At 46.3% G+C, this 13,624-nt stretch overlaps 2 protein-coding genes across 2 annotated transcripts; one reads left to right on the top strand and one right to left on the bottom strand.

Annotated features, from left to right (window-relative positions):
* Positions 1-663: 663 nt before the first annotated feature.
* LOC310783698 (gamma-crystallin M2-like) lies at positions 664-2,043 on the bottom strand (the record flags this gene model as incomplete). The annotated part of the gene is made up of 3 exons (XM_083644620.1): positions 664-942; positions 1,340-1,582; positions 2,014-2,043. The coding sequence occupies 3 exons, from the start codon at positions 2,041-2,043 to the stop codon at positions 664-666; spliced, it is 552 nt and encodes a 183-aa protein (XP_083500746.1).
* Positions 2,044-3,448: 1,405 nt separating this feature from the next.
* Positions 3,449-13,572, top strand: inpp5e (inositol polyphosphate-5-phosphatase E). The gene is made up of 11 exons (XM_083644444.1): positions 3,449-3,505; positions 3,846-4,685; positions 6,984-7,107; positions 7,207-7,304; positions 7,530-7,654; positions 8,191-8,310; positions 8,929-9,036; positions 9,186-9,347; positions 9,865-9,980; positions 10,096-10,232; positions 11,501-13,572. The coding sequence occupies exons 2-11, from the start codon at positions 3,904-3,906 to the stop codon at positions 11,634-11,636; spliced, it is 1,908 nt and encodes a 635-aa protein (XP_083500570.1). The 5' UTR covers positions 3,449-3,505; positions 3,846-3,903; the 3' UTR covers positions 11,637-13,572.
* Positions 13,573-13,624: the final 52 nt, after the last annotated feature.

Below are 13,624 nucleotides of genomic sequence, written 5' to 3'. Positions count from 1 at the left end.
AGTAACAAGTCTCAACTCATTCCTTCAAATAGAAGAATGCTATCCTCCACTTTCCTTTTACAATGAATCATACAACCAAACCCACTAACCTGACGCCGTCACGCCGCCAGATGGGGGCGAGTGAGATGATTTATGGATTAGGCGGCTACCAAACAAATGTATTCGCATCTATCTTTTCTGATTTTTCTTTCTCTCCCTCTTTATTGAATTAAAAGAAAAGCTTGAAAAGCTTGAACGCTTTATACTTGTGAAATACTGCCTCCTCTCATAATCAAATGAAACAACCTCATTAAAGGGAAAATCTTTTTTGTGTGTGGCTGAACTGCCTGTGACGTGCCAGGGGAGAACCACTGTTACGATGATGGAGAGGCAGATTTGTGATCAGACAGTTGCTGACTTTTGTGGAAAAGCGGCATGGCAAAAGTCAAGAAGAAACACTTTCCCTGCTGTCAGAAACTGCTTTTGGGGCGGAGCCACTCAGTGGTCATTGATTGGTCAACAGTAGAAGGCCACTGGGCAACTCCAAAGTGGGTGTAATTATGAATGTATTGTATGTATATGAATGTAATGTATATGAATGTCATTGCAAAGCAGTTGGAAAAAGACTTGGACACAGCAGACAGCAGCTTAGGAAAGGACAGTTTTATTCAGTGCAAAGAGAGCCTAGTAGCAGGAGTCCATGATGCGCTTCATGCTCATGAACCTCATGCCGCTCCAGCCCATGTTCATGAAGCTCCTGTACTCTCCGGGCCTCATGTACATCATCTTGCCTCTGTAGTTGGGCTGCTCGTACATGAGCCAGTGGCCGTCCATCACGTGGCAGGACATGCAGTTGTTCATGCGGTAACGGTCCATGATGTTGTCACAGTCGTCCATCAGCTCGGACATCTGGCCTCCGAAGTTCTCCCTCTCGTAGATCTTCATCCTGTAGTTTCCTCTGTGCTGTAAAGGACATGTCGAAAACATAACATATAAGTGCCAATGTTGTTTTCTTTCTTTCATTTTTTTATTAAGTTTCCCCCCATTTTCTCCCCAATTCTTGGCCTATTGCCCCCTGCTGTCCTGGTTGTTGCTCCACCCCCTCTGCCTATCTGGGGAGAGTTGTGGACTAGCACATCCTTCCTCCGATGCATGTGCAGTCACCAGCCCCTCTGCCTATCTGCCGCTTCTTTTTGCCTGCCGGCAGGTCATAGCATGTCGGAGGATCATGCTGTCCCCCCCCCCCCCCCCCCCCCCCAGTTCATGTCCCCCCCGGAACGGACATCCAATGTTGTTTTCAAACTGTCAACCCTTCAAAGCTATTCAAAGGAAACGCTATCAAAAGAATGCACTATCTTACCATGGGGATCATACGGCAGGACCTGATGGCACCGTTCCAGCCCCACATGCTCATGTAGTCGGCGTACTCGCCCCTCCTCATGAAGTACTGGTTGCCCATGTAGTTGGTGCGGTCGTACACCATGAAGCAGCCGCTCTCCACACGGCAGGAGTGGCAATTGCTCATGTAGGAGGACATGTCGGGGCAGTCGCTCATGCACTCATACTGACGGCCCTGGAAGTTCCTCTGCTCGTAGAAGATGATCTAGGGGAGAGAGAGAGAGAGGCCAAGGCTTTGGTTAGCGAGCATCCATCAGGGGCAAGAGTCACAGCTGCTCAAAGTGGGGTCCGGGGACCTCCAGGGGTCCTTGAGGGAGGGGGTTACAGGGCTCCCCAGCAAAAAGGACCATTTATTTACACTATCCATCCATAAGTAACACAACTATATGACTATTTTTGGTCATGGGTTTCATACACTGTAATAAAACATCTAAAAGCAAAAAGTCTTATCAGAGGGGGGACCCTGTGACAACATCTTATCAAATGGGGGTCCGTGGCCTAATTCGTTTCAGTTCAGGGGTCCTTGACGTGAGACAGTTTGAGAACCACTGTGTTGAGCTGTGCTAAGAAGTATGTGGGAGAGAGAGAGAGAGAGAGAGGCAGAGAGAGAGAGAGAGAGAGAGAGCTTTACTGTACCTTGCCCATGTTCATTCCGGTGGAGGTCATGTTGATGGTTCCGTGGGGCTTGTGCTGCTGGTGGTACTGCAGTTGCTCCTGAATTGAACTGTACCACTACCTCGTTAACCCTTTCCTTTTATACCTGAGCGCCGGGGGTGGCCCCTTTGTCTGAAAGGCCCCGAGTCAGCAACACGTCACAGAGATCCACTGAGCACAGACGGGCCTGGCTGTCCACCTTTTCAGAGGCCCGCTGGTCTCATGGGTCCTTTCAGCGGCACGCGGTCATACAAAGCCCGCTTTGAAAGGGTTAACAATCAGCTGTCACATCTTGACATTGTCTGCTTGGTATGGAATACAGTGTTTTGTCAGCAACAATCTTTTTTTGTTGCTGTTATAACACGACTTACACATATAGGTGACAGAGTTCAGTATTTCAATGAATGTGGAAAGTTAAGCTACACTAGCTGTCAAAGGTTTTGGACACATCTTAATGTTCTCAAATTTACATGATCTTAAAGACGTTTTGATCTAAAGGCTTATGCTTAAATGCTTGAAATGTACTTCTTAGACGAATAAATAGTGACATTGATCTTATGGATTTCTTTCCAAAACCTTTGCCTTTTCATCTCAAGACAAAGGGGTGGCTACTTAAATAAAATAGAATATAAGATAGTTTTATTAACAGTTTTTTGGTCACTTAATTCTATTTGTTATTTTATATGTTTACTATTATTCACGTGGAAAATGATAAAAGAAGAAGTGGTGTGTAGTAGACCGTTTTCGTTTATCGAGGCAAGTGAAACAAGAACTTATTCACAACAGCAAGTCAGGGGAGAAGTTGGAGGGAGAGGGAGGGTTGTACACACACACACACACACACACACACACACACACACACACACACACACACACACACACACACACACACTGCATTTACCCTATGGTTTGAACAGTACAGTATGCTTTGGACTGGATTGATGCTAGTACACTCTAGAGGTCTTGAATATTTTCCTTTCATCATAATGTGCATGCACGCCCAGAGAGAGAGAGAGAGAGAGAGAGAGAGAGAGAGAGAGTGAGAGAGAGAGAGAGAGAGAGAGAGAGAGAGAGAGAGAGAGAGAGAGAGAGAGAGAGAGAATTTCTATGATTTCTTCAATAGCCTATCGAGAGAGAGAGTCAACAAAACAATGCAATCTGTGTAAATTCTTTATTATTATGATCATACATGTAGATTCATGAGATGGTTATGGAAAAGGGGTTCTACAACACAGGCTGCAGTAACAGCCTCTATTCGAGAGGGCGCTGTGACACGTGTGGTGCTCAATGACATGACTCTCTTGTCTTGGTAACAAAAACTATGTTGTCAAACGTTGCTAAGGAAGTCCCTGCTCAACGAGCTAACGAGAGTTAAGGCGCTAGGTAATATGAAAGCTAAACAACAGAACAGGGACATGTCATAGCAAGGTTTACTGTCGTTATTCCATCTGGCTCTGTTACATGTAAATAAGCGGTACGTCAGTTTATACTATGGCAGTTGCCAGAAAGTAAAATACGTTAGCAACTTGCTAACATTGTTCAGCTTTGGCTAGCTTTTTGTTCTGCAGTAACGTTACAAACGCGAGTCTATTTAATCTGTTTACACCTGGTGTTATGTTGTTAACTAATATAACTATATCAGCTAAAGTCGCTAATTTTAGAGTTTACATCGACTAACAGCTAATGTCCATTATGTCCACATAGTTCACTGAGTTATAAACGGACATTTGCACTGTTTACGTTAGCAAAAAAAAATCCGGCCAACGTTTCAATAAATCATATTGTCTAACCCTTTATCTTCATATTTCTATCAGCTAGCAATGAGAAAATGGAACCCAGTTGACCGCAACAGGTGTTCGACATGACGTGAGGATGACTGAGAATGGGGAGGACAGCAGCCTCCATCAGTCCTGTGGAGGTCATGGGAATTCAGCTGTCAGTGACAACAGGCCATTCAAAGCCCCCTTAGTGGACCCCAAAACCTACAAGGACCTCGATGACTCCCTCAAACTCCCCCAGGTCGCCAGAGGCCCAGAGGGTAACATCAATCCGTACCAGCCTCGCCCACCCTCATTACCCAGGCTGTCGAAGGCCAAGAATGGCTCGATGGAGGAGACGGTGAGAGGCAGGAGGCTGAGAAACAGCCAGGAGAGTCTGAGCGACCCAGCAGAGACCGGCTCCTCCACAGACTCCCTAAGAGAGGACCAGACGGTCCCAGCCCCAGGCGGGGTTGTTCTCAGCGGTGCTGCCACCTTGGGACCCCTCTCTGCTACACTGATGGGATCCCCCGTTTTCCGGAACAGGGGGAACAGTCTGTCTGAGTATGAGAGGAGGCCCCGCAACCAGCAGAGCGACCCCGCAGAGCAACGGGTCAGGTCGTCCAAGGTGCGTCTGTCTCCGGTGCAGCCCACCGGGCCACTACCCACTCTGGAGAAGAACTTTGCATTGGCCACCTTAAGGGCATCTAATCGGATCGACAGGGATTGTGTGGATTATGGCGCGCTGGCCAGAGGGGGGGCCGGGGAGAGGCTGCACCGGAACCTAAGTGACAGCCGGCTTCTGGAGAACATGGTGATGGACAGTGCCTCTGTCAGCTCCATGAAGTCCACCCTCAGCGTGCTCAACCCCATCAGACCCCAGGATGTGAGGAACAGGTAGGCTCAGTTGCTGCTGTGCCTGGGGTGGGATCGTCCTCAGACTAGATATGGAGGCTCGTTTGTGAGGTGGACTCGTGCTGGTGTCAGAGTACCAGTAGAAACCTGTGTCGGCGAGGCTAGTTCTTGGTGTGCATGCGCACCTTCTTTACAACTATAATGCGTTCCTTCATGTAGTAAAATATATGGCACAAACCTAGCATAATGGTCAGCGCGATAAAGCATTCACGAGCATCGGCACTCAAATCGGCATGCAAATTGGACTGGACAAAGCCAGATATAGGGCCCGCGCTGGCCAAAAAATAAACAAAATAAAATAAATGCAGATTTGCAGCTCAAATTTCTTTAGTATAACTATGGCAAATAGAGGAACAGACAAATTAACATAGTCAGAGAAAAAACATAAATTAAATCAGTTTAGAAATCATATAAAACATGAGTTAAAACAGAAACAGAGAGGGGGGGGATGCTGATTTCAGATTGAAGAACAGTAGAAATACTGGCTAATTAACAGCAATACTAAACAAGTGTAGATGTACTCCCTATCCTCTCAGAAAGGACATTTCTTGATCCATCCCAAAAATATTGGGAATACTGTATGCAGTAATCCTGGTGTTTCCCTGTGGGCTGGGCCAATGAGCATAGCACATCTGGTGTTTCCCTGTGGGCTGGGCCAATGAGCATAGCACATCTGGTGTTTCCCTGTGGGCTGGGCCAATGAGCATAGCACATCTGGTGTTTCCCTGTGGGCTGGGCCAATGAGCATAGCACATCTGGTGTTTCCCTGTGGGCTGGGCCAATGAGCATAGCACATCTGGTGTTTCCCTGTTGGCTGGGCCAATGAGCATAGCACATCTGGTGTTTCCCTGTGGGCTGGGCCAATGAGCATAGCACATCTGGTGTTTCCCTGTGGGCTGGGCCAATGAGCATAGCACATCTGGGGCCGGTTGCACCAACTGGTCTTACACTGGTCTTAAGCTAAGTTGGTCGTAACTTTACGACCTAACAGCTACGCCGGTTGCACCAAGACGACTTAAGCCTTATTTTCACTAAGAGCAGGCGTAACTCCTACGCCTCGTCAGGAGGAGGCGTAGAGCCTGCATGTAACAGAGATCTCCGCGGAGACCTTTTTGTCATCGTCGTAACACCGCCAGTTCGCCGTCTTTGAAAGCACGACGTTAGATTATAACTAACTAGTTAACCTAACCCGCCTTCCAAAATGTTGCCGTTAGTTTTTTAGAAGTTAATACATAGAATTGGGAACGTTACATTCAATTTCATTCAGACTGACTCTGTCTGCTCAATAGCCGCCATTTTTCCCCCGGAGCGAGGGAGGATGGGAGGAGGGAGGGTGTTTTACAGTAGTGGCTGAGAGAGCGTAGTGGCACAGTGCTCCAAGCAGGTCGCGAGGCACATTTTTTGCAACATCATCCAATCAGGGTGCATTCCCTGGCAATTCACATGGACGCGCATTGCTACGACCAGCATAGTTAAGACCAGACATAAGCCGTGTTGGTGCAACAGGCGTAAGTCCATGGTCTTAACTAAGACCGACGTAGGAGTTACGACCAGGCATAGTTAAGACCAGTTGGTGCAACCGGCCCCTGGTGTTTCCCTGTGGGCTGGGCCAATGAGCATAGCACATCTGGTGTTTCCCTGTGGGCTGGGCCAATGAGCATAGCACATCTGGTGTTTCCCTGTGGGCTGGGCCAATGAGCATAGCACATCTGGTGTTTCCCTGTGGGCTGGGCCAATGAGCATAGCACATCTGGTGTTTCCCTGTGGGCTGGGCAAAATGAGCATCGCACATCTGGATCTTGGCGCTCTAGCAGTGGTGTGTGTTTTTAGCAATGCTGACTTAAGTTCTGTGTGTAACCAAGGCGTCAGAGATTAGCACTTTGTGTGTGTGTGTATGTGTGTGTGTGTGTGTGTGTGTGTGTACAGTGCTCATTGTCAGGGAAGAAGGGAAGGTGGGAGAGTGGATGGGGATTAACACAGGATCAGAGAAGATGCTTGTTCAGCAGCACAGCTTTTGACAGTGAGACAGGAGAAAGGATGGGTCTAAAATACACAATCGGTGTCTTCTTAGCAGGGAGAGGCTCACATAGTCAACATCCCAGACAGCAGCCTTGCGCTCCTCTCTTTTCAAAACATATTCTGATTCACTTCCACATCCTATTCAGATTGAGGTCAACGTCGTCAGATGCAGTCAGTCGAGCTGTAGAAGCCTTAAGACAGCGGCCTGTAGGAGCGCTCGACTTCCCCTGTCCACGTGTCTCACTGTGTGTGTCTTTCCAGGAGCTTTCTGGAGGGCAGTGTACTGGGAAACGGAGCGCTGCTGGGGGCCGAGGAGCTGGACCGCTACTTCCCTGACAGGAGAGTGGGCGTCTTCATCGCCACCTGGAACATGCAGGGGGAGAAGGTACAGTCTTAGGGTCGGAAGAAGCCCTATATAGGCCAATTACCGCCTGCCTCATTCCAGGCGCTAAGTCACTTGTAACCATGTTTGTGTCTTTTCCAGGGGCTTCCAACCAACTTAGATGATCTGCTGCTTCCGACAGACTCTGAATTTGCACAAGACTTTTACATCATTGGAGTCCAGGAGGGCTGTCCTGACAGGTATGTTTTTTTCATTATAATTTTTTTAAATCAATGTTGAATGATTGAGATTGAATCAGAATGATCCCTGATAACAAGACAGTGCAGTATTTGTGTGTGTGTGTGTGTGTGTGTGTGTGTGTGTGTGTGTGTGTGTGTGTGTGTGTGTGTGTGTGTGTGTGACGTGTGTGTGTGACGTGTGTGTGTGTGACGTGTGTGTGTGTGTGCGTGTGCGTGTGTGCGCAGGAGGGAGTGGGAGATCCGTCTACAGGAGACTCTGGGGCCATACTATGTCATGCTGTATGCAGCATCACATGGCGTTTTGTATCTCACCATCTTTGTCAGAAGGGACCTCATCTGGTTCTGCTCAGGTCAGTCCTTTTTAATACATAACATAACATACATAACATAACACGAATAGCTGCAAAGCGCCTGGAAGTGCAGCCAGTTTCTTTTCGCCACCCAGACCGTCCGTGCCGCACCGGCACGCCCCCCCTGTAGTGCCAATTTCGCCGTCAGGTCTATTTTTTGCCAGAGCCGCGAGCGATTGTGTGAAGCTGCACAGGAAGTCGGTACAAGTTGTGCGCGGAGCGAAGCAAAGCACGTCTGGTGTGAATGACCAGGTTCCTGCTTGAACTGAATTTACGCTTGGCACTGGCAGCGCTTATGGAGCTGGTGTGTTTTGCACCATAAGATCCAAATGATAGACTTTTTCAACTCGACACCATAAACATTTTAAATTCCCCCAGCTTACTTCCTGTTACAGTGTCTGCTAGGACAATAACTGACGGGATATCATTTATTTTCTTTCATTTTTTTTTGGTTACTTATGCTTATATGTGACTGGTGGTAAACTGCTGTGACTTAAGAGGCTAAAGTGTAACGTTGGTTCTGTCGTCCGGCACAGAGGTGGAGCACGCCACAGTCACAACCAGGATCATCTCTCAGATCAAGACCAAAGGGGCTGTGGGGATCGGCTTCACCTTCTTCGGCACCTCCTTCCTCTTCATCACATCCCATTTTACCTGTGAGTATAGTAAGGAGGAAGGCTGCTGCTGAACGGTGCAGCGATTGATCATAGTCGTGGCTATCCTCTTGATGGCCTACACAGGAATGTTTCTGGTTAGTGGTTACCAATGGTTACCAGGGACATGCCGCCATATTGGACGAGGATCAACAAAAGCAAAATGTATAACATTACATAACATCGCCTCATTGACAAAACAAGGAAGACACCGTTTGGTACGGTGTTCAAATTGGATTATAAAAGAAAAACATCAAATCACTCATAAGAACTCACTTTCAGAATTGCTTGATTATCTTGCTTCTGTTGTTAAACTTTATTTTTATATTATTTAGCTGTACAGATGTGATATTTTCTTTTAAAACACTTTTTTTTAAAGTGTTCTATAAATAAGGGGGACGTTAATGTTGCAATCCATCCTTTTGTTGGCACTCCTCGAATATAGTGTGCCATGTCCATTGTAAACTATGTTGACCGTGTCTGTCTATACATTCTCATTACTGATTTTATGTCTGCCCATAATATGACATAATTTCAGTGAAACTATGTGATAGATTTGGTGAATCTTGATAAAATCACGTGCATCAAACTGATTCGAAGGCCATTTTCATGTTCCTCTAGCTGGAGATGCCAAAGTTTACGAGAGGATCCTAGATTACAACAAGATCATTGAAGCCCTAGCTCTTCCGAAAGGCCTTCCAGACACCAACCCTTACCGCTCCACAGCCTGTGAGTCTCTGAGTCAGTGTTGTTGCTGTTGTCGGTTCCTGAGTGTAGAGGGAACAGTGGCACGTCATTGGAATTGATACATTTGTAGCCAACAAGAATTGGCCGATCGATGATGTTTTAATATCAAAGCGTATTATTCACTGCCACAGCTGATGTCACCACAAGATTCGATGAGGTCTTCTGGTTTGGAGACTTTAACTTTCGGCTGAGTAAGGACCGGCTGGGTGTGGAGTCCATCATGAACCAGACAGCAGGGGGCGACATGGGCCCTCTGCTGCAGCACGACCAGCTCTCCAAGGAGATGAAGGATGGTAAGCTTGTCTAAAAAAGCGGTCGTTTTCAAAGTGGGGGCCAGGGGCCACTAGGGGGGCCTCAGCAAATTAATCGAAATGCTTAAATTAAAAAAAAAATCTTTATGGGGAAGGAAATGATTCAGTAATATTTTAATACTACAGTATAATAAATAAAGAATATAATATATATTTGTATTATATTTTAGAATTATATTCTCCTTTCCTTCCACATAAAAATCCTAACAATGTTTATAATGGAAAACACAAAATAAAAGATTTGAGATACAAATGTAATTATTAGGTTATTGCATTAATAAAAGTAAGGAAATATATTGTGAGGTTGTATGGAAATGATTTTTGACATTTTCAATAGTATTGTCAATGGGTTTTTAAAGACATCTTGCCAAAGGCTAATGATATTTGGGGGGCCTTGGCATGGAAAAGTTTGGGAACCCCTGTCCTAAAGGATCCACTAACACTGTACTATTCCATATAAATAGATTTTTTTATCCTGTGTGCGTTGGCTCTCCCCTAGGTTCAATCTTCAAAGGCTTCCAGGAGGCGCCCATCCACTTCCGCCCCACGTACAAGTTTGACATCGGCTGCGATATCTATGACACGACTTCCAAACAGAGGACGCCTTCATACACAGTAAGGCATCGGCCTTTGCCTCTGTAATCTTATGCATGGGCAGACCACATCTCGGGGAAGCCAAATAGAATCTTTCATAAACTGAACTGTGAATTGTCTCTGGTTGTGTGTGCAGGACAGGATCGTGTTCAGGAGCCGGCAGGCGGACGACATCAAGGTGGTGAAGTACAGCAGCTGCTCCAGCATCAAGACGTCAGACCACCGGCCCGTCATCGGCGTCTTCCACGTCAAGCTGAGGCCAGGCAGAGACAAGTGAGTCCCGTTAGCTCACACAGGTTTGGCTTTTCAGCCCAAATACAAACTGATGGACATGATCGGAAGGTTAAAGGTCCCATTCCGTGCAAAAGCTGTTTTTACTTGTAAATGCATATATACTGCTGTCAGCCCTCCCTGTAATGAGTGGTCACACGCTCAAAACTGCCACAGTTGGATTTGTCCCTATCCAGCGTCCCCCTGCAGTCTCCTCCAAGCCACACCCCCAAACGCTTCGTTTGCCCAGAGGGGAATTGGGACGTCACTAGCTTCCTCCTGCATACTGCGCGGGTCTCTCTCACACAAGCTACCTGCACCATTTAGTCTATAGCCACAAAATTAACACTTCTAGCTGGAGCGACGCCAACTGTACGTGATCCAGCAACTGCAGAGGTGCATTCGGTAAGTCTAGGCATTTTGAGATGTCCTCTTTAGCGTAGTACCGTTAAGTTAACGATAACTCGCAACCTAGCGTGCTGGTCCACAGACGCTAATCTGATTGGCCGCTGGGAGCCTGGGGCGGGCTCTCCCTCAGCGGCCAATGGGAACTGTTAGTTCTGAATATATTATAGAAACAGGCCATTCTTGGGAAGCGACGAGATGAGGAAGTGAGAACTCCGTCACAACAAACGGGGTTGCTATATTTTCGACAGATTAATCCAGAATCATGTTTTATGGACCAGAGACACACGTTTTTAAGAGGTTACAGCTGCACGAATTGGGACCTTTAACAGTAATCCATCGCCCTCTATTGGCGACCAGTAGGAATTGACAGGTCACATCCCCCAACCTTAGCCTGATATCAGACTGAATTTTGAACTTGTTACACTCATTTCCAGCAGCCAAAACTGCAAGGTCTGGAGTCCATCAACCCAACCCCCGCTCTTGTCATCCCTTTGACTTGACGGTGGCCTGTAATAGACACAAATAATAGTCATATTTTCACAGTAAAGACGAGTAAAGTAGCTAATTAAAGCAGAGATCCAACAGAAACGTCTAGTGAAGAGGTAATATAATCACAATGCAGATCTGTAAATGAGGGCCACCCTCAATGATTTTCGAGTTTAACTAAAAGCAATATATATATTGATCATCAACCTCTCGCGTGCAGTTAAATCTTACTTACTGCCCTTTAACAGTAGACTATTGCATGTGGGCCTCAGAAAACCAGGTGTGTTACATCTGCTTGTGTGTGTTTTGTCAGCATCCTCCTGGGTGCGGGGCAGTTTAGCCAGGTGTGTCACATCTGCTTGTTTGTGTTTTGTCAGCATCCCCCTGGGCGCGGGCCAGTTTGACCGCAGCCTGTACCTGGAGGGCATCAGGAGGAGGATCACCAGGGAGCTGAAGAGGAGGGAGGCCATGAAGAACCAGAGCAGCAGCAGCTCCGTCTGCTCCGTTTCCTAAAGCTGCTCTGGACTCGCCAGACTGGACAAGAGGATCAAAACCCCCCATCTGAAACCAACCAGGAAGGGACCAGAAGGCTGGTCTGGACTCACTAGACCAGATCAAACCCCCATCTAAAACCGACCAGGAAGGGACCAACAGGAAACCAGTTATCTTTCCAGCACAGAATCCCCAATGCAGGTTATAGTGACTGAGCAGTGTATGCTCTCTTTTGGGTGTTGTTGGGAAGTGCGTGTGTACATGTGTCCTGGTCAAATGGGTCTGGGGAAGTGGCTGGCTGCTCTTGAGGGCAGGGACCTTGAGGTCAGACAGAGGTCTGCAGACACAGCAGTCTGGCCTTTATTTACACAGCCCCCTCTACTCAAACAGGACGGGGGGGAGGAGGGACAGCCGTCGCAGCTTATTTCAGTCACATGCAATGTGAACTGACTAAACCTTCAAGGCTCTGTATGTGTCATTGCATTTTTCTAATCATTGTTTTGTATGTATTTTAACAAGCAAGGCTGATAATGGACCATGTTCCTCTTTTCCTCCAATGCTACTTCAGTGTTCAAATGCCTTGTGAATTAATTTCCATCGAATGGCGTACAAAACCACGCAGTGAAACGTTAGGTGCCGTTTTTAATGTATTGATGTGTACAGTTACAGTAATGCCAATGTGTGGCTTTCACTTTGCACTGCATTTGGGGGATGTTTTGTAGTAGATGCAAGAGGACCGTCGACGGGATCTGTCATAAAACATTATTGTATATTCTGTCCTACGCGGAGCAGAAACGCTCATCGGATCACATGTATGATTTCAAGAACACACACACACACATATATATATATATATATATATATATACTAGGGCTGTGGCGATTCACTTATCTCCCGATTCGATACTATCACGATTCTTGGGTGCCGATTCGATTTATATTGCGATTCTTAAGTATTGCGATTCTACGATTATTGCGATTCGATATTACGATTTATTGCGATTTTTGTTTATTTTTTTCTTTTATTTTTTCAGTTTGTTTGCTTTTTTACACTAGATTAGAACATGGGAAAAGTTGAATCATACACTACAGACTGTATATTATATCATGAGTAGGGCTGGGCGATATAGTTAAAAACAGGGGCGGACTGGGATCATAATTCAGGCCGGGCATTAGATACCAAGCAGGCCAGGCCGATATGGGCCGACGCGCGTGAAATTTGGGCTGTTTGAAGCCCAATTTGGGCCGTTTGAAGCCAGATTTGGGCCGTTTGAAGTCCAATTTTACAATGAGATGCACCCACTTTAACCCTGAAGTGTAATTATTACTTCAGACTAACTAATAAAGTAATAAAACCACTAGTAAACCAGTAGGCGGCGTCTGGCCTGCTGTTCAGTGAGTGGCCTTTTTTTTTTTGCGATTATCGATTCTGGAATAAAAGATCGATTCAAAAAATCGTGACATTAAAAATCGCGATACTTAGGTGAATCGATTTTTTCCCCCACCCCTAATATATACACACATACATATATATACACACACACTAGTGTCAAATTTCAGGGAGATCAGACTTATTTGATAGCTTGTTGAACCCATTTTCTGCAAGAAGTCACTTCCTCCAGCAGAAAGCAGATAGCATTACCTTAATGCCAGACGATACTGTATAACACCCATCACTAGATGACTGTCTCTTAACTAGGCTGACAGTAGGTGATCATTTTGCGACAGAACAGACTTAACTCAATTCGATGCCTTAGCGCTGTGTAACCTGGTCACATGTACTGTGCTACACTAACAAGCTCAAAGAGGAGTTGGGTTGTAGTCGTGTTCCCTGCATGCGGAGTGCTGATCTGGTGGATCTGTGAACCATGAGGTGTCGTCCATCCCTCTGCTCCTGAAAGTGCCTGTGGGTCTCGTTTACATTTCCTCAGGATCTCTTATATCCTTCTTCTATAACACACTCTGACGTCAACATCACCATAATAAATGTTTTGAAAGAAAGGGAACTTT

Source organism: Poromitra crassiceps, assembly GCF_964638095.1.
Source record: "Poromitra crassiceps genome assembly, chromosome: 10".
NCBI lineage: Eukaryota > Metazoa > Chordata > Actinopteri > Beryciformes > Melamphaidae > Poromitra > Poromitra crassiceps.
The sequence above is the reverse complement of the archived record's forward strand: the minus strand, read 5'-3'. Positions and strand labels throughout refer to the sequence as shown.